We start from the raw sequence: 22,388 nt of genomic DNA, 5'->3' as shown, positions 1-22,388 counted from the left end.
ATAATCGACGACTTTGGTAAATTGTCAGGCTTTAAGATTAACTGGAACAAATCAGCCTGCCTACCTCTTAATGAGCTGGCCAAGGCGGTACGACTACCAGCTGATATCCCCATAGTAGAACATTTTAAATACTTGGGCATAGAGATATTCCCCACGCTGAACCAAACTACTAAGTACAACTTCACGGGTACTTATGATAAAATACGCCAGGATCTAGACAGGTGGTCGTCCCTTCCTAACTCCTTACAAGCCCGGGCTTCCATAATCAAAATGAACATCCTGCCTAGGATACATTTTATTAGCTCAATGCTCCCCCTGCCCCCTCCAATAGACCACTGGCGCAAGGTACAATCGATGGTATCTAAGTTTATCTGGAATAACAAACGCCCGAGAATCAAAAGGGCTACTACTCAACGTAGAAAACAAGATGGGGGCCTCGCAATCCCTGATTTTAAACTTTATTTCTGGTCCTTTTCACTGAGACCTCTGATGTGCTGGCTAGACCCTGTAGAGGCTGTATCGTGGCGCTCCTTAGAAGCGGCGGCGGTATCTCCGCTAAGATTGCAGGATGTAGTGTACTCCACTGTCTCTATTTCGAAATGCCGGCTGAGGTATGGACCGATCATAACTCACGTGATCCAAACGTGGCGTAATGTACAGAGGTCGTGTGGGGTTAAATGCCCATGGCACCTGGACTCTCCAATTTTTAATAACCAGCAATTACTTGTTGGGCACAAGCCGGTTAATATTCCTCAATGGCAAAGGAGGGGAGTGCATACTCTGGAGGATATTTATGATAAGAACGGCCTCCGTGCGTTTCAGGACTTAAGAGAATTTTATGATCTTCCCGGCGAGTCCTTCTTTCTTTACCTTCAACTAAGGTCAGCACTGAGGGCGCATGGCGTACCGTGGGCTCAAGCTTTGCACCCACACCCCTTCCTCAGGCTCATAGTGGACAGGACGACATCCAGAGGGTTTGTCTCAGACTTTTATACGCTCTTAATTCAATCCACGTATAAAAATGTATCATTGGATACAATCTGGCGTGTGGATATCCCGGAGTTGGACCCCGAGTTTGACTGGGATGATGTTTGGGCAAATGTGGCATTATCTTCCCGCAACCCCAATCACCAGCAAATTAATTTTAATTATATTCATAGGACCTATCTTACACCTAGGAAGCTATTTGCTATGGGACTGATAACCGACTCTCGGTGCACTTTGTGCTCTCAAAAGGCCACTGGCACTTATATGCATATGTATTGGGATTGCCCACCAGTGGCCCGCTTCTGGAGGTCAATAACGGACAAACTTTCAGATCTGTGTGGCTTAACTATCCCATTCACAGCTGTTACGCTACTCCTGAACGATATAACGACACTACCCGCGTCCGTACAACTGAAAAGGGTTGTCCTAGCGGGCGTCACAGCAGCGAAGAAGCTAATAGCAATGAGATGGAAGGAGCCTGAGAAGCTTACAATGATTAACTGGTCCCTAACTCTATTGGATGTGATTTATCTTGAGATATCCACGGCTCGGGTGATTGGGGTAGGGCAGGCTGGCATTGACCTGTGGTTCGCAGCAGCTGAGAAGGTAAAGACCGCCGTGTGCGGCTGAGCGGGGTTGGGGCGCTTGATCGGGGGGGTCCGGCGGTCTCTGGGGAGGGGGAGGAGGAAATGTCTTGTCTGTCTTGGTTTTTGTCTTGTCCTTCTTAACTTTGACTGGGGGGATTTTAGGGGGGGTTGATATTTAGCTATTCTGCGCTATATGTCAATTCACATGCCATCTCCCCAAGGGACTAATATTGGCAGACTGATTGACCTGTCAACCAACTTGGAGGAAGATTTTCTTTCTTCTTACACTTTACCTTCTGCAAGTTTGGCAGTCTTGAACATGTGTAAGGGACCTAGGCTATCTACAGTAAATCTGCGGCAACACTCTCGTAAACAATCTTTTAAGCCACTCCACTTTGTAAAGGTGGGGAAAGGTTGGCATGTTTGAAGACCTTTTTGTTATTGAAGTAGCCATCTATATTTGATAGGTTGGACGCTGTTTCTTTTTCTTTTTGTCTTTATAATTTATTATTCTGTATTATTATTGTTTGTTATTCTCCTGTGGAGTTATGTTTTTTGTTACTGTGGTTATTGTGTTGTCTTGTTTCATGTAATTAATAATAAAAAAAATTGATCAAAAAAAAAATATATATAGAATATCAGGCCTAAAATGGTTATGCGATTAAAATGCGATTAATTAGATTAATTAATTACAAATCCTGTAATTAATTAGATTAAAAAAAATGTATCACCTGACAGCACTAGTTTTTACCTGTTATAACAAAGGAAACCCTCAAACTCTTATGAAGAGGAGAAAAAAGACTGGCTGTGTAGACCTACTTTGAAATAAAACACAGAAGAGGAGAAAAAACACTGGCATCTGTAGACCTACTTTGAAATAAAACCCTGAACTATGCAGCTCTATTTGAGTCTTTCCCTTATTTGTGGAACATTTATAAAATAAAAAGTAGTCCACTTTGAAAAAAGACTACCATGTGTAGACCTACTTTGAAATAAAACACAGAACTATGCAGCTCTATTTGAGTCCTTCCCTTATTTGTGGAAAATCTATAAAATAAAATTTCTCACCACATATAAGGCATACAGGTAAGCCTGCATTGTTAGTCGTGAAAGCAAATTAATCTGTCGACGCTGAATTAAACCCTCTATTTTCCTCAGACTTTCCTCTTTTTTGGATGTATCCATGGTCAGTTTACTGGGGGGCCGGAAACTCAAAATTAGCCACTTGCAGACGGCAGGGAGAGGCGTGGGGTGTGACGTATATTTTAGTGGATGAAATATTTTACTTGACTAAATATTTTAGTTGATGAAATATTTTTTCATTTCAGTGTCACAGTATGACCTCGATCTCCAAAATAAGAGATACATTTTTTTTTTTTATTATTATTATAATTTTTTTTATTATTCTTTCTTTTTTTACCAGGGAGCCACAGCTGAGTGGCTAAAGAGCCACAGGTTGCCGACCCCTGCCCTATGGTAACACTAGCCTTCCTGGATGGATAATGAATGGAAATAGAGAATAAAAGAAATAACGATCAAACAACGAGTATACTCGCTGTTGGCGTCCAACGATTGGCGGCCAATAACGAGTATACTCGTTGTTGGCAGTGAATGAGTTAATAAAGAAAGACTGAGGGATGAAAAACAGCAGAAGAAGCTGAACCCCCGAGATGAGGGAGAGAACAACCACTGCCTGACTGATGCTGACGCAGGCTGTAAAGCCTCAACAACAAGCCAGACCTCTTTAAAGAACATAGCAAGCCCTGAGAGGCTGCACACAGAGTCTGGTTGACATCAGGGGAAATCAATAGAAACAGGTACAAAAATAAACAGACAGATACAAGAACAAATATAAAACAAACAGAACTTAATACAAACAAATAGTATAGAATAGAATATGAACAGAATGAAATGAACAGAAACAAAGCAACTGTGTGCGTGTGCGTGTGCGTGTGCGTGTGCGTGTGCGTGTGTGTGTGTGTGTGTGTGTGTGTGTGTGTGTGTGTGTGTGTGTGTGTGTGTGTGTGTGTGTGTGTGTGTGTGTGTGTGTGTGTGTGTGCGTGCGTGTGTGTGTGTACCTGGTGACCTGGTTGGTGAGGCGTGTCTGTAGCAGCAGATCTCTCTCTGGCAGCAGGCTGTCACAGATGAGGTTCTGATTGGAGCGCACTGCCACACCATGACACACACAGAGAGAGCACAGCACATCAAGCACCTAGGGAACACACACACACACACACACGCTATATGGAGGCACATTTACATTTCCCTAAGTACCCTAAAACTTCAAATAAAAGCAGAGTCCCAAATAGACGCCTGTTCTAAATGTGATTGAGAGTTCAGTGATTGAAGCGAATAAAAATCTGGGCCCTCATTTATCAATGGTGCGTACGCACAGATATGTGCGTAAACCGTGCGTACGATCATTTCTAAGCAAAGTGTGGGATTTATCAAAATGAACGTGTGCTTGAGATTGTGCGTATATCCAGGGACGTGCACAGGACTTTAGAGGGGCAGGTGCTCAAAGGCTGAAAAGGGCACTGGGCCTGTGCTATTTTTAAGGGCCCTTTTTGGGCGGGGAGGGGCCTTTTTATGCTTTTTGGGGGGTTTTGGTGATCAAATATTGAATATCGAACTATAATAATCAGTGCAGGAGCTCACTTATCCTTGAAAGACACTTTTATCACTGACTTAAAAGGCCCATACATCTCCATAAATGTTCAGTGCGGAGGGAATAAGTGCTTACCCTACAGACCCCAAGTCTGTTAGGACAGCAGACTCGGTTGGCACTGCTCAAAACGTACCTTTTTAAAATAGCTTTTAAATTAATTATTATCTTTATTTCATAGTCTTATTTTTCTTTATTTCTATACATTTTACTTAAATATTTTATTATAATTTGTATCATTGTTTTATGTAGTTTCTTTTTATCATTTTATTTGTATTTTTTTTAATATCAACATATTATTTATTATTCAAATGACCCTCAAACATGTTCCGTTGTGATGTCACCAGTGTTGGGCAAGTTACTTTTAAAAAGTAACTAGTTACAGTTACTAGTTACTTCTTCCAAAAAGTATTAATGAATGAATGAAAACTTTATTTAACAGATTGCAGAATGGGTACAATACAGTAACTAAACCCCCTGCAATTTGCATACCGCCCCAACAGGTCCACGGAGGACGCCATAGCCCATGTGCTGCACACAGCAGCATCACACCTGGACAAGAGGCAGGGTAACTACTGTATGTGAGAATGCTGTTCATCGACTACAGCTCAGCATTCAATACCATAGTCCCCTCCAAACTCATAGCCAAGCTCAGGGACCTGGGCTTGAACTATGACCTCTGCCAGTGGGTCTTGGACTTCCTGACGGGTAGACCCCAGGTGGTGAGAGCAGGCAACTGCACCTCCTCATTCATCACCCTCAACATAGGGCTGTGTTCTGAGTCCCCTCCTCTACTCCCTGTACACACATGACTGTGTGGCTCAGCGGAACAACAACACAATCATCAAATTTGCTGACGACACAGTAGTGGTGGGCCTGATCTCTGCAAACGACGAGAGGGCCTACCTGGAAGAGGTCAAGGCCCTGGCGGGATGGTGCCAAGAGAACAGCCTCTCCCTGAACGTCAGCAAAACAAAGGAGATGATTGTGGACTTTAGGAGGTCGGGGGTCAGGGACTACAGCCCCCTCAGCATCGACCAGGCACCGGTTGAGAGAGTGAACAGTTTTAAGTACCTCGGAGCCCACATATCCGAGGACCTGACATGGACCACACACATTGACAGTGTTGTGACGAAGGCACGGCAACGCCTCTACTTTCTCAGGCGCCTAAGGAAGTTTCCAGTCAGTCAGAAGATCCTTAAGAACTTCTACTCATGTACAATAGAGAGCATCCTGACTGGCAATATCAACTCCTGGTTTGGGAATAGCACCGCACAAGACCGTAGCAGACTACAGAGAGTGGCCCGTTCAGCCGAGCGCATAATTGGAGGGGGGCTTCCCACTCTCCAGAACATTTACAACAAGCGGTGCATGGGTAAGGCTAAGAGAATTATCAAGGACTCCACCCAAACAACTGCCTCTTTGAACTGCTGCGGTCAGGCAAGCGATACAGTATTAAATATAAAAACAGGAGTAAGGCATAAATAACATTAACATAAACAGGGGGGTGTAAAAGATAATTGCACTATCCCTTAATGTTGTGTGTGCGTGTGCGTGGGGAGACTGTTGTTTTACATTTTAGCTGAGTTTAGTGCACATATGGCCCTAGGATAAAAGCTAAACTTCAGTCTGTTAGTCCGGGTGGGCATGACGCTGAAACGCCTGCCCGAGCGCAGCCGTACGAGGTGTTTGTTGGCCGGGTGGTGTGGGTCTTTCAGTATTTTTACTGCTTTTTTAAGGCAGCAGGAGTTGTATAGTCCTTCCAGTGAGGGGAGAGGGCAGTCGATAATTTTCTGGGCCGAGTTGACGACCCTCTGGAGCGCCTTCCTCTCTGCGGCTGTCTTTTTAAATGTCAACATATAATTAAAATTATTCAAATGGAACTCAAACATGTTCCATTGTGATGTCACCAGTGTTGGGCAAGTTCCTTTTAAAAAGTAACTAGTTACAGTTACTAGTTACTTCTTCCAAAAAGTTACTAAATTACTTACTCAGTTACAAATGATAAAAGTAACTAGTTACTTCAGAAAGTAACTATTGCGTTAATTTCAAGTACATTTGTTACATAAACAACATACACAATAAACTATTTTAATGTTGCTGTGGGACAAAGTGAGACTAGCCTCCAATCAAATGCCATGTATGTAGATATTATAATTACTATGTTTATATAGTGGATCATACAAATACAAACACAGTAGATGTTTTGGAACTTTTGATATGTATTGCCCCTCAACAGGCCACAACTGGGCAACATTAAATTATGCTTGTTAAGCACTATACCAAAAATAAATAACAAATATATACTGATTGATTGAACATTTTAATTAACAGATTGCAGAATGGGTACAGTACAGTACAGCTCAATACACACAATTGTTAAGGGGATGCAGACCAGAGAGACTTTCGTCTTGTTTACATCAATGTCCCCCATTTTCAATGCATGACATTTATGACATACACAACATACAGATATAAGAATCTAATCTAATCATCTAAACTAATCTAATCATGACATGCAGATATATATATACATATATATATATATATATATATATATATATATATATATATATATATATATATATATATATATATATATAATTTATATATATATATCTGAGCACCTGAAGACTGCTATTAAACCAGGAAGTGCAGCACTGTTGATAAGGCTGTAGCCTCCACTACTGTAGTGCCCTGCACTGCAACACAACTAACACAAGAGTGAACAAAAAACGCTCATGGACCCGTCAGGTCTGTCGTTGAATGCTCGCTTGTGTTGTTTGTTGGATTAGTTTTGGATTATTTGGGCTCGCCAAACAAACTCAAAACGTACACGGAACCGCGGTCTGTCGTTGACTGAGTTGATTGTGTTGTCGCTGTGTGTCAGACTCTGGATTCTTTCGAACACCCGCCCACCTCTACCTCTGATTGGCTTACCATGCATTTTACTCAACCTCAGCCAATCGCGCACTGCCCACTAACAAAGGAAAAAAAGTATTGCTTCTCGGCGCAGAGAGCTGTCTGATGAAAAAAACAGCTTCAATCATAGTAACGTGCCGCATTTTTTGTCAGTAACGGTAACAGCGTTATTAAGATTGGAAGAGTAATCCGTTAGATTACTCGTTACTGAAAGAACTAACACTGTTAGTAACGCCGTTATTTATAACGCCGTTATTCCCATCACTGGATGTCACAGTATGATGTCATAATCAAACATTCTAGAACATTTGTGATGTCACAGTATGATGTCATAATAGAACATTCTAGAACATTTGTGGTCACAGTATGATGTCATAATCAAACATTCTAGAACATTTGTGTACATATTCATCAATTCTCTCAGAAGATCTCAGATCTCAGAAGACAAGTCAAGATCTCACTTGTAGTTTCCGGTTATTTGTCTGTAAGCTTGAATATATTCTGTAGATACAATTTAAAATACCCACATGGAAAAGGAAACAATGTCCTGTACAATCCTTAATGAGCTGCGTCTGGAGGGAAGGTTCTGTGATGTGGTTATTAAAGTCAACAGCACTGAGTTTAACGCCCACAAGGCGATCCTGTGTTGCTGCAGCGCCTATTTCAGGTAAGTTTAGCTAGGTTCAGGTTAGCTTGGTTCAGGTTAGCTTGGTTCAGCTTAGCTTGGTTCAGGTTAGCTTGGTTCAGGTTAGCTTGGTTAGTAAACAGATGCCATACTGTACTTCTACTGTAAAAATATACTATACTTCTACTGTGCTAAGACCCTAAACTTCTACAGTGAAAATATATTACTACACAGGACAGAATGTTGCTTACTGTTTACTCATCAGATATCTCTATACTCTGCGTCCCACAGAGCCCTCTTCACTCGCTGGAGCGTCTCAGAGAAAGCAGTCTACAGTATCCCTGGGGTGTCCCCGGGTATGATGCAGCTCATCATAGAGTACGCCTACACACACTTTGTGCTGGTGACAGCAGAGAACGTGGAAGAGCTTCTGGTGGCTGCAGACCAGCTTCTCGTCACTGGCATAGTAGGAGCGTGCTCTGACTTCCTAGAAGGCCAGCTGTCTCTGGAAAACTGTGTCGGCATCTGGAGGTTCACGGACATCTACTGCTGCCCTGACCTGAGGCGCAAGGCCCATCTCTTTACCGTGTGCCACTTTGAGGAGATGTTGCACGTCTCACAGGAGTTTGTGGAGCTGTCCCTGCAGCAACTGGTGGACATCATCGAGAGGGATGATCTGAACGTGAAGAGCGAGGAGACGGTGTTCGACGCCGTCCTCCGTTGGATCGACCACTCCCATGAGGAGCGTAAAACACACATCACTTTGCTGCTGCCCAAGGTAACTAATTGTATTACTGTGCAATACATTAAAACAACACTAGGTTCCCTAGTACAGTGGTTCTCAAAAATTTGGGTCCAAACTGTTCCCTAGCAACAGAAACCGTCTACAACCGATGTCTAAGTTGTACCCGCTGTCTGCTTGTCTCTTCCCAGGTTCGCATGGGCTTGATGAGGCCTGACTACTTGCTGAACAATGTCCAAAACAACCCTGTGGTGAGGGACAGCCATGACTGCAGGGCCCTCATCCTCAGCATCCTGAACCCCCCTGGCTCCAACAGGCTCCCAAACCCCCTGACCCGTCCACGCCTGCCCCAGGAGGTCCTATTGGCCATCGGAGGCTGGAGTCAGTCTAATTTTTACAATGGCATGGAGGCTTACGATATCCGAGCCGGTGGATGGATGGACCCGAGCGTTTTGGTGGAGTGTCCCAAGGCCCGCTACAGCACCGCTTATCTCCACGGTCTGGTCTACTGCGTCGGTGGCTGGGACGGCACAGAGTTTTTCAGCAGTGTGCGCACGTTCAGCCCTGTCACTCGCAGCTGGCTGCAGGCGGCTTCCATGCACTCACGCCGCAGTAGCCTCAGCGTGGTCGTGTTGGGCGGCTGTATCTACGCCATGGGAGGGCAGGACGAACGTGTGGTACTGAACACCGCCGAGCGCTACGAGCCTGAAACCAACGAGTGGACAGTGATCTCACCCATGCTGGAGTACAGGAACCTGGCAGGGGCAGCAGCCCTCCAGGGCAAGGTGGGTGGAACTGAAGGACACAGGGTGGTAGATGAACACAAGGAATGTTAGATCAGAAATCATAAATGTCTTTATTGCCAAGTAAGCTTGCACATACAAAAGATATGTCTGGGTCCTTTGGTGCATCAACATTAACAGACAATTAAAGTAGAATGAAATCAAATGGAATATATAAACTAAATTAGAATATTCTTTCTTATTACAGGTTTACATCTGTGGTGGTGACAACAGGACGGAGCCTCTGTTCACAGCTGAGTGCTACAGCCCAGACACTAACCAGTGGACTCTGATCGCCCCCATGAGCAGCAGGCGTAGTGAAGTGGGAGTCGCTGCGTACGGAGGACAAGTCTATGTGGTAGGTGCACACAGAGACAAATGCTTTATACTAGATATTTGTATAGATATGTATCATTTGACTTTCAATGCTGCTGTGATGCCCTCATTTCCCTAAATGGATTAATACAGTGTCTGCCTGCCTGCCTGCCTTAACCAGACACTAAAACATTCCTCTCATGTGTCCTGTCCTCAGGTGGGAGGGTGGGATGGTAGAACCATCCTGGGTAGCGTGGAGGCCTACAGCCCCTTGACTGACTCCTGGAGCGCCCTGCCCAACATGCTCACCCCCCGCAGCCTCTTTGGCATCGCGGTGCTGGACGACCTGCTCTTCGTGGTCGGAGGCTTCGTAGGCTCCTCCAATGCCTTCAACCCCATCTCCAACGTGGAGCGCTACGACCAGAGCAGCGACAAGTGGACTGTAGCCGAGGACATGAAGGTCCAGCGCAGTGGCCTAAGCTGCTGCATAATGCATGGCCTGCCTAACATGAGCCAGTACGCTGCTCTCCGTGGAGGAGGGGAGGAGGAGGAGGGGAGGAGCAGGAGGAGGAGGAGGAGCAGGAGGAGGAGGGGGGAGGAGGAGGAGGAGGAGCAGGAGGAGGAGGAGGAGGAGCAGGAGGAGGAGGCGGAGGAGCAGGAGGAGGAGGAGCAGGAGGAGGAGGAGCAAGAGGAGGAGGAGGAGAAGGAGCAGGAGGAGGAGGAGGAGCAGGAGCAGGAGCAGGAGGAGGAGCAGGAGCAGGAGGAGGAGGAGGAGCAGGAGGAGGAGGGGGGAGGAGGAGGAGGAGGAGCAGGAGGAGGAGGAGGAGGAGGAGGAGCAGGAGGAGGAGGCGGAGGAGCAGGAGGAGGAGGAGCAGGAGGAGGAGGAGCAGGAGGAGGAGGAGGAGGAGCAGGAGCAGGAGGAGGAGGAGGAGCAGGAGCAGGTTTTTGTCTGTGTAATGTAATGTAATATCTGTTTTTAGTTTGTGTAATGTAATGTAAATAATATCTGTTTTTAGTTTGTGTAATGTAATGTAATATCTGTTTTTAGTTTGTGTAATGCACATAGTATGGGAACTTTTATCCATATGGTTGAGCCTGTTAGGAATTGCACCCCCAACCCAAGCAGATTGCAGATCACACTCTCTATATGGAGGTAAAAAAGAAAATATGGTAAAAATAATTGGCAAAAAAAGGGCAGGCGCTTGTGCACCAGTGGCGTCGTTAGCCCTGGGCTTCCGGGGCTTTAGCCCCGGATGTTTTTCTCCTAGCCCCGGATCTAAAAAAAAAAAAAAAAAAAAAAAATTGTTTACATGTTTTTTTTTTTTTTTTTTTTTTTTTTTTTTATGTCAGCATCCCCATTGTCTTTGCTGAATGTTTGTTAGTGTTTGGTATTTTTTGTTGGTTTTTAGTACTTTTAAACATTTTTAGTAAGTAGTTTTCATTTGATCCTATAATTTTTCATTCACTGATTTGTGGACTTTTTTTTAGTGTCCTGAAAGGCGCCTTATAAATCAAATGCATTATTATTATTATTATTATTATTATTATTATTATTATTATTATTATTATTATTATTATTATTATTATTATTATTATTATTATTATTATTATTATTATTATTATTATTATTATTATTATTATATTATTATATTATCATCATCCAGGAGGGAAAAGACACTTTGGATAGTAGGGACTGCATCTCTGCCTGTCCTGACCAGGAAACACTTTGCAACTGTGATCTCCTCTGGCAATAGTTGGATATTGTAATGTGTGGCGAGGGGTTGCAGCAATTCCACTGAGAGAAACTGGTCTGAGGCTGGATAACATGCCTGTATGCCTCTCATAAGTTGTTATCCAACTCATGAGAACCTGCTCTCAAGCTCTGGATAGAACAGTCTCTGTCTCAGCTGATCTCCTGAGCTGAGGTCTGAGCTTGTGCCACAAGATGCCATTACATATGGCCTTTGTCCTGTCATACATGTCCACTGCCATCTCTGAGGTGCGATAACCTTTGAGTGTGTCCTGCACTGTGCTTTTAAATAGTACAGATAGGTATTGAAGATGTGCACTTTAACGCAGCAGCACCTGGAGCCTCCATACCCATGTCCAGTGTCCACTGACAAAGACATGCTCATGATACTGTGATAAACTATAATAAGCTTTAATCGAACCCTGGTTCATTTCCTCGGATAGTCCGGTTGGTTTGGGGTGGTGTGAAAGCTCATTCACTCTTGCAAGTGAACCCTGCATTTGAGATGTGAATGCAAAGCGGACCAAAGGCAGGAAAATACCCAAAAATCTAATATCTTTTTTATGAGACTTTTTTTTTCGATTGCTTAAGCATGATTTTTAAAACGGGGCCCGGTGTTTCAAAACACACAATTAGCACAACCACACACACAATTATCAGAACACCTCAGATCCTTTGCTAAATTAAACACTTGTCAAAACCATACACTAATTTAAAAAAACTACATTTTGTTACTATATGAAACACACGTTTTATATGACTTAATTCTGTTTGAACCAGTTACTCACACTGCTGTGCTTAACCTAAAACACATTTAGCTATTCTACTTCTCAGTGATTAGAGTACTGTAAGTGAAGTACGCAGAGAATGTGCAAATATACAATAAATTCACCAAACACTACACAAGACCAATGCTGTAGACTGATGAAAATATTATTTATTTATCTACATATACCCAAATCAATGATGCAGACTGCTGGAAAAAAAACATTTTCTCTCCATATACCCAAATCAATGATGCAGACTGATGAAAATATAAATTTTCTCGCCATATAACCAAATCAGTCAACATTTCAACATGGAGAATCACAACAAAACATGTCCCAGTTTTCATGCTACTATGTGCATAACACTGTAAGCTCAGCAAATATCAGACAAACATAAAATACTGTATCCAGTAGGCCTACAGGTTAAAATTACAGTAAAACAAAAACAATTTTGAAAAAAATTAAATAGAGTACAGAAAATACTAGACATTTTGCTGGATCTGGCAAGATACTTTTTTGCTCTGTGTATTGTTTTGCAAAAAGTGTGAGGCTGACATTGTGCTTATAGAGGTGCAAATCTGGGCCTATGTTTTGCTCCTTGAGTGTAATGTTTTGATAATTGTGTAATACTTTTGATTTGAGTGTTTATGCAATTGAAGAAAACTGTAAAGACTAGAGATTAACTGTTTATTTCTTTTGTACATAGGCTGTGCATATGTTTGTTTGTTTGTTTATTTGCTTATGTGTATGATTCTTAACTGTTTTTATTTTGTTATTGGTGTATATGTGTGTATGTATGTACAGTATATGTATATATATATATGTGTATATATGTATATTTGTACTCCTGTTGGGGCCTCTTGGACCAGATCAATGTTTTATCTGGCTAAATAAAGGTTAAATAAATAAATAAGAAACTGATGATTTGGTCCTGTTAACTTTGAATTTTCTATGGGGACTGCCCAGATCCCTCTCATGGACATGGACCTCACTTTGAGAACCTCTAATGATTCTAGTTCTTCAGTATTCATCTCTAATTACTCTAAAATTGCGTATTACTGTGTTTAAAAAAAAAAAAAACCCTCCACCCCCCTGGGCTGAAGCCCCCAATGTTTTCTAACCCTAAAAACGCCCCTGTTGTGCACCCGTTGGGCTCTATGTGCCCACGTGCCTGCTAGCTGTGCCCTCGAGCAAGGCACCTCAGCTTTAACCGCTCCAGTGTTAGCTGCTCAGGGGCCAGTAGTAGAGTGCCTGGCCATAGTGTATTTATGTATCACTGGACATATAAATACATATTAAATCAAATCAAATTGATTTGTAAAGCCCGACATCACAAGTTAATGTCCCCATGGGCCGGACAAGTCTTCTTTAAACTATTCAAGAAGAAACATCCCAATAAACCAAGAACAAAAAACCCACCATGAAATCCAAAATAAATGTAAAATAAATAAATGCAACACTCCCAGCGAAGGTAAGGAAAAACCTATAGCAATAGGAAAAAAGCACCACAGGCGATGTGGAGGCGAGAAACCTTAGAAGGGCCGTTCAAGGGGGGATCTCCCTTCGTAGATGTCGGTGATAATAGTGTTGCTATGGATGGGTGGAGAATAAAACAGGCGAATAGTTGGTATGTATGTACATACGTGCAGGGCCGCCTGGGAGAAATGCGAGGCCCTGTGTGAGATTTAAGGTAAAAATTTTTTTTTTTTTTTTTCATACAGTCAACATATTCTTAAATAATAGCGCTGCCCGAGGCGGGGCATGATACAGTCAACATATAGCAAAAGAGAGAGCGAGAGAGAGCTCCCGTTCTACAGTCAATATACAGTGTACAGAGAGAGAGAGAGAGAGAGAGAGAGAGAGAGAGACACATTGGAAAGAAATTGAAATGCTATTTGGCCCTAAACAGAGAGTACACAGTGGCAGAATACCTGAGCACTGTGACTGAAGATCCTTGACTATGTACAGACTCAGCGAGCACAGCCTAGCCATCGAGAAAGGCCGCCATAGGCAGACTGTGTGTGTTAGAAAGAGAGAGAGAGAGAGAGAGAGAACATGTGTGTTTGTCATGTGTGTGTGTGTTAGAGAGAGAGCAAGTATGAGAGATCCAAAAGGACAAAGATCAACACTTAAATCCAAGAGAGAGAGAGAGAGAGAGAGAGAGAGACACATTGGAAAGAAATTGAAATGCTATTTGGCCCTAAACAGAGAGTACACAGTGGCAGAATACCTGAGCACTGTGACTGAAGATCCTTGACTATACAGACTCAGCGAGCACAGCCTAGCCATCGAGAAAGGCTGCCATAGGCAGACTGTGTGTGTTAGAAAGAGAGAGAGAGAGAGAGAGAGCATGTGTGTTAGAGAGAGAGCATGTATGAGAGAGAGAGAGAGAGAGAGAGAGAGAGAGAGAGCATGTGTGTGTGTTAGAGAGAGAGCATGTATGAGAGATCCAAAAGGACAAAGATCAACACTTAAATCCAAAGAGAAGAGGGTCTATACCAGAGAAACCAAAGCAGCAAGGAGCCAATGGCCGACATCAGCTAAATAGGCTAGCCAGGTACTGTGACACCAGGCCACACACAGCTTTGGCCAACGGCCCAACGCTACCCAAGCTACACAAACGACCAAGACATTCACACACAGCACATGTCGTATCTCCAAATGTTGTGAAGTAGCATATGTTTTGCCTGGAAAAAAACATCGTTATTAACAAAACATTCGGGAGGGGAAGGAAGGAAGAGTGGGGTAATGTCATGACATTTTCATTAATCTTACCTGCACCAAGGAACGCAGGGCGAAAGGCCGCAACACAGGTCTCCACGTTGACGAAAGGCCTCTCGCTGTCGGGACAAAAATAAGCTGCTGCCAGAGCCTTGTCATGGTGCAGGCCCGACTACATCTTCTGTCAAAGATGATGTCGTAGTCAGAGTGCCAGAACCCCCTGCTATTCTCACGGCTAATGTCAATGGTCGTAGCACAAGCTAACAGCTAACTCAAGGCTAACTGATAGCATCAAACGAACGTTCCCAGCCGAGCGCAGCCGGCAGTTAACGTCGAAGCTAAACAGCTAACTGGCTAACAGTTAGCTCAACCAGGCTATCGCTAACCATTAGCTAACGCAGAAGCAAGCTATGCGGCTACATACAGCCAGGTGCTGACACCAGGCACACACCGTTAGCTACTAGTAGTACTACAATAGCTAGTCGGCCAGTTTAGCTCCAGAGAGTGAGAGAGAGAGAGAGAGAGAGCGATGTCCACGGCGGGAATAGAATAGAGTTAATAGAATAGGTTAAAAACTCACCAAACGTCCAAGAGGATGGAGACAACCGCGTGGAGTTGACGAAGTTCATCTGCCAAACGACCATCCTCTTCATCTTGGCTGCAGGTTAGCTAACGCTAGATAGCCTTTAGCTAAGCTAGCTACTAGCCGACATCATCATGGGCCATGGCTATATCCCGACTGCATCATGACAAGGTTCCGGCCATTTGTCCCGCCTTTCGTCAACGTTCCTTGGTGACTGACCAACTGATAATGACCGACCTTGGCTGGCATAACTAAGCATAATAGTCAAAAGCTGCACGCGCGAAATATTCAAACGCAGCTGACTCTTCTTCTTCTTCTTCGTTTAAGTTTCCGGCGGCGTACTATGATGTAAGTAACCACTCCCTTCGTTGAAACCAATAGTATGTCTGCTGCAGAGCACCAGAGCTCCAATAGTGACCCAGGTGCAGACCCAGGAACAAGTCGGACACATTCTACAAACGTGTCTAATGTGAAATATATAAGCATATAAGCAAAACTAGATTTTAGGTATGTGATGAAAAAGGGCCTCGCGGGAAGGGGGGCCTCGCAAAAAAAAAAAAAAAAAAAAAAAAAAATTTTTTTTTTTTTTTTTTTTTTTTTTTTTTTTGCGAGGCCCCCCTTCCCGCGAGGCCCTGTGCGACCGCACTGCTCGCACACCCCCTGAGGCGGCCCTGCATACGTGTAATAAAACACAAATATGTGCATGCAATAGCAACTGGGGTACATAAGAACATTTTTGAAACATTTAAATATATTACAACTCTGTACATACATGTGATTAGCATTATACTCAGTAGAACAAATGTATATATCTTATACCCAGCTTAATCACTATATTAATATTACTATTGCACTTTACTGTTACATTTGCACTGGGGTTGGATGCCACCCTTATTTTCATTGTAATGTACTTATGCTGTATGATGACAATACATTTCAATGTAATCTAATCTAACTGGTACTATGACCTGAATGATGGTCCTAGAGGTCAGTGATTTGATGCTCTTTTGGTGTTTTGGCGATGGTGGCGTAAGAGAGTGCTGTCTTAACGTAAGAGAGTGCCGTCTTAACAGGTCGTGGGAAATCTCCCATATAGGCATTGGATTGGGTGGAGAGCTGGTGACTGCATGCGAATGGGTGGGGCTGAGGGGAGACGCCCTGTGTGGGGTTTCATTGATAAATGTTTGATTACTACGAGCTGTCAGAAGCTAGCCCGGCATAGTTCTGACAGCTGTTTCTCTATTCCGATGATTTATACAATATAATATATATATAAATAACTGTCTTTTACTAGTACCTTACTACTATGTACTATGTTACTATCCGTATACTACTACCTACCATGCTAATATGTCTATTATACTATGCACTCAGGGTGTAACACTCAAGTTCAACACTATTTGACGAACAATGCCACTGACCATAAGCTGCCAGAGATGCACATCTCCTGCTGACCAGAAAACCACACACTTTTCTGATAGTGGGGTGCCTGGACACTCAGTCATTTAAAATGTATATGCGAAAGTTTCGTTTTCACTTCTAATTTGAAGATAAGGTTCTATAGAACAATTTTGGCTTGAGTGTCAAAGAACCAGTTGAATTTAATAAAAATGTATCCAAAATGGCCACAATCGAAATCATGAATTCTTTAAAAACGTCTTAATAAGTTAATACTGTGTGAGGAATCAACTGGAGTTCAAATATTGATGTTTTGAATATTCTGGTATGGCAAAAATCAAAGATGGCTGCAATTTTTGTATTTATTTCGAATTACGCTTCATAACTTTTATTCTATTGAACCTAGAATGGTGATGTTGGTGCCTGTACCTAGGTTTTCATGAATGAGTAATTGAATAAACATAAAATAAACATGATTGGAGCATATCTTATATGATATTTCACACAATGAGACAATAAATATGTGGAGAACTAGAGTTAGATATGAGAACTGTAAACAACAGTTGATTGTGAAGAACAAACGATGATTGTGAAGAACGTCCTCATCACAAGAAAGGATCTGCATCTCAGCACCAATGTCAACGCCATGCCAAAGACCTGATGGAGGCAGTGGCGTCGCATGGGTAAAATAACAGAGGATGCCAAATAAAAAAATTATAATTTTATTTATTTATTAATAAATATTTTTTAATTAAAAAAAATCATATTTAAGCCAAATAATATATATTATATATTTATCCCTCCCTCGCTCTCTCTCTCCCTCTCTTTCTGAATATTACACACACACAACTCAAATATATATACACACACACACAGACAGTGGTTGCCTGCAGGAGGTCTGGTTTGATTATGAATCAGAGAGACAGAGAGAGAGAGAGAGAGAGAGAGAGAGAGAGAGAGAGAGAGAGAGAGAGAGAGAGAGAGAGAGAGAGAGAGAGAGAGAGAGAGAGAGAGAGAGAGAGAGAGAGAGAGAGAGAGAGAGAGAGAGAGAGAGAGAGGAAGAGAGAGAGATAGAGATATGGCCTGATGTCGCCGTCGGAGCGTTTCTCAGCGTCTTGCAAGATATTGCTGACATGGCAGAACATACATGTATACAGTAGCCTGTGGCTCGGCCCATCAAACACAAGCAGACCAGTACAGTATGACTCGGCGAGTCGGCGCCGCCCCATCAACACAATAACACAGTATGATATGACACGGCAGAATATACAGTATGGCTCCCCACACACACACACACACAGCGGCATCACTTATGAAAAGTTATTCGGTTATTAGGTACTCACAGTCACCGTTGTTGCAGCTGACGCTGCAAAGTAAAGTAAAGCAACGTCCACAATCACAAAGTTCTCCAAGTCCTGTGGGTATTCAGGTATTCTCCTAAACTTTTCTGCAGCTGAGCGAATTTCAGGTCTCCTCAATGAATTAATCCGAGAGAGGAATCCGAATTTCAATCAATCAAACAATGCTGTTTGTTTAGACATTAAGACGTTAGCTAGCTATCTCCGGGGTTCCCTCGTATTGTTGTTTTGATTCGAACGTGGCCGCGAGGCGTGTATATTTTCCCCAACGAAGTTTCACCGAGGCGATGACGTCGTCACGTTTAGCTTTTAATGTGATTTGATTGGTCAATCGGTGGAAACGTTCTGGACTGACCCGCCTCCAGAGCGGCAAATTTGAAGACGCTAGAGTGCTTTGCTGTCAAACGGCCCCGTGTTAAGGTGTGGGAACCCCTTTATTAAGCTCAAATCTTATTGGCTAATAATTGGTTCGGGAGTCCATAACCATGAAGCACAATGTGGACGCTGGAAAAAGACACCTCCCTCCTCCCCTCCATTCTATATTCTGTCTGAGCTGCAGTGACTGAGCACAGAGTGACTGCCAGCCTGCCTCAATGAGTCTGACAGTGTTAGAGAGAGTGAGAAGGAGAAGAGGGAGAAAAAAAATTCAAAATTATAACACAGAGATGAAAAATTATGATTTTTAATTTTTATTGTAAACTATATATATATATATATTTTTTTTTTCATATTTCATATTCATATTTTTCTGGGGAAGCATGGCTTCCCTTGGCTTCCAGGAAGATTTGCCACTGGATGGAGGGGTTGCTGAGCAATGGGAATCCCTTTGAGGAGGGCAGTAAATACCTGGTTACATTAGACAATAAGGTGTGTGAGTCTGCGGCTGCTGCCGTATCTCTCCATCAACTCGAGTCTACGGGGCAAGAGCAGTACAACAATTTCAGGAAGAGTGCTTGAATCAAATGACAGACTTCTGACAGCACCGATCGAGCGAAATAATTTACTGTTGTTCCATGAGAAGAAAACACAGAAGAAGACAGCAAATAAGCTGAGAATGCAGCACTTCAAACATCATGCAGAGCTCTATGGGAACGTTTTTATTGTGCTAGACACAATACACGTCAAGTAGAGATATTTCTGTTGACGAGGAGTTAGGTGCGCAAGACATTTTCTCATTCCTGTCAAATAAGTTGTTAACAGATGGACAGTTCCCAGATGACAAGGATGTCTACATCACTGCAGGTGATCAAGTCCACCATGTTGGAAACAGTCCACCAATGGATCAATGCAACCATGAGGAAGCTGACACTCGTGTCCTATAATACATCTCCTCCACGCCCTCCAAACATCATCACTTGGGAGGGTGCATACTGGAGATACAGATGTTTGTCGTAATCCTTCTGACTAATTTCCATCACATCAAGCGACTAACAGATACACACCCAGGGACGTGCACAGGACTTTAGAGGGGCAGGTGCTCAAAGGCTGAAAAGGGCACTATACCTGTGTGTGTTTTAACCGAGCGCGCGTAGCGCACAAGCCCGATTTTAAGGGCCCTTTTCGGGCGGGGGGGCCCCCTTTTTATGCTTTTTGGGGGGTTTTGGTGATCAAATATTGAATATTGAACTATAATAATCAGTGCAGGAGATCACTTATCCTTGAACGACACTTTTATCACTGACTTAAAAGGCCCATACATCTCCATAAATGTTCAGGGGGGAGGGAATAAGTGCTTACCCTACAGACCCCAAGAAGTGCTGTTTATTCTTTATTGTTTAATATAAATGCACTTTTTATTCCAATCCCGATTTGTATTTGAGATTCCCAAATCCCATCGAACTTGACTTCTTCCTGTCCCTCAGTGAGTATAATACCAGCATTCATTCAGTTGGAAGGGCAGTCTATATGCGTAACAGAAAAAAAAATAATTTCTATTTATTTATTTTTTCAAAAATGGCACTTTTTTTATGAGGCTCAAAAAGGCAGATGCTCAAGCACCCCTTGGGCTCTATGTGTGCACGTGCCTGCGTATATCTATGCACAGCTGTATGACCAGGCATGCAGTGCTCATGACACGGGGGTTGCACGGCGTACCAAACTTCTTTGAGCAGGAGCGCGCGCGCACGGATGTGCACGCGCGTGCACACAAGAATGCGTTCCATGTGACTCTTTGCCAAGTACCCACCTGGGTACTTTGCATAACAATAGCTCAGGTCATCAGGTGTGTTCAAATACTACAGCGACTTCGGGTCATTGAGTAGCGCTATATAAATTAAATGAATTATTATTATTGTTACAGTTGGATCATTCAACACAAACCGGTGAATGAAATGTGTTACATTCCATTCCTAGAAGCAATTAGGCATAGTCTTTATTCGTGAGGGAACATTTATGCGCATGCACGGGAGCATGTGCATGTGCACGCGCGTGCACGTGCCGTCATTAGAACACAGTGCAGCCACCTATGAAATCACCACTGCACCACTGTGTATGACCCGTAATTCCTTATAGTTAATTGTAAAATAGCGACATTAGTGTAATTATTGTCAAACCTATAAATAGCATTTGGAATAGGTATTTCCAAATGAATTCAGCCTGGTTCATCGCGTTATTATAGGAATACTTTCAGAGATAGGGCAGTCTATTTGCCAAGAGAGAACATAATAATATTAAGTAGAGTCCGCTATCCGAGACACATTCTCCTTGATTTGTACAGCAATTTGGGACCCAAATTGGAGCGTGGGGAAAAAAGCAGTGTTGGATGTCGTAATTTCCCCAACCCCCAACTACATACAATATCCATATATCAATAATAACAGCAGGCCGAGGCCAAGAGAGGATTTTACGCCAGGTTACCCAACATCATCGGAGCAATAGACTGTACCCGTGCAGCTTTCAAAGCTCCATCAATAAACAAATCCAGTTATGTGAACAGGATTCCACTCTGTCAATGTACAGATAATCTGCGATGCGCATTTGGCTGATAATGTCGTTGCCGGTGGCCGGCACAAACACGACTCGTTCAGGCCTAATTGTATTTAATTCAATTGTAATGTTATTACTGGGGTATCTGTAATTAAAATATCACTTAAATGCAGATCGGGGTTATCCACTGAAGCCATAATGATTCTGTCCAAAAGCACGGGCTCACGCACGCACAATAGGCATTGTAGAACGCAGAGTTGGCCTGCTGAAAGCAGCAATTCAGTCAAGAGGATCAGACAGCAGTTATAAGTAAGTCTACCCTTGCAAGGTCTTAATCTAACTTGAAAAAACCTCAACAAAAAAAGGCATTTATTTTGCTGTATATATGGCAAACGCAAGCGCAAAATAGTGGTTACGAGTTTGTATTCTCCATTGATTGCACAGACAGTGTGCTTCAGCGACTCGTTCATTTCAGTGCTGGTTAACCTGCGCCCCCAAAAGTGGCCTTTTTAGTTTTCATTTTTGAGGACTGCATACTTTTTTTCCAAACCAAAACAATATACTTTATCCTTATAGCACATGCATGAGCCTGGTCTCTTTTGAAATATGACATTCTGAAGTTTCTGATTCCAGAAATTTTAGTGCTAACGTAATAGAGTAACATAGGTCTGAACTTGAGTTGTAGAAAAACTTGTTACTCAAGTTTTTCTCTAGTAGTTAGTAGTCCAGCGGTAGTATTTCCCCAGAAGGCGGTATGGCTTACAAATCCATAGGGACCCATAGCGTGAAGCCTTATGTAGTACATGTCAGAATTTCATAAAGATCCATTCAGAAATGAGTGATTAGGAGTGATTTGGGTAAACTGTGTACAAAAGAAAAACTGAGTTTTCTCATAGACTTCAATTCATTCGGCTGTTTTTCTCGTCCTGTTTTCGCTCGTTAGTTTTTCACCAGATCCCTGATTTATACATCCCCAGATGGGGTATCATTGGAAAGCCACACTCATTGGCTACAACCCTCCACAATCATTTTCGGGATCGGATCTAGATTGACGGAACTAGAGCCCCAAGAGTCGGGAGTGGTATTTTGCGCAATACCATGTACTTTGCACAAGCCTCAAATACCAGCATGTAACTCGTGAACCGCTGAACGAATTTTGTCGGATTTTGTCGCTATCAACAGGCAACAAATAAGCCTTCAATTCGATATATATATATTGTATTACAAAATATGCACACCCGAGCCACTAGGGGTTGCCAAA

The 22,388-nt window shown here is 42.9% G+C and overlaps 1 protein-coding gene across 1 annotated transcript in view; it reads right to left on the bottom strand.

Annotated features, from left to right (window-relative positions):
• The window catches only part of ryr2b (ryanodine receptor 2b (cardiac)), a gene marked incomplete at both ends in the record, with an annotated part of 396,550 nt that overhangs the window by 339,723 nt on the left and 34,439 nt on the right, over positions 1–22,388 (bottom strand). Inside the window, 1 exon segment of the mRNA XM_084321996.1 lies at positions 3,653–3,786. Coding sequence (XP_084178122.1) covers positions 3,653–3,786 — 134 coding nt within the window.

Source organism: Notolepis coatsorum (assembly GCF_963971535.1).
Source record: "Notolepis coatsorum genome assembly, chromosome: 9".
Taxonomy (NCBI): Eukaryota; Metazoa; Chordata; class Actinopteri; order Aulopiformes; family Paralepididae; genus Notolepis; species Notolepis coatsorum.
Note: the sequence above shows the minus strand (reverse complement) of the source record. Positions and strands in the feature narration are given on the sequence as shown.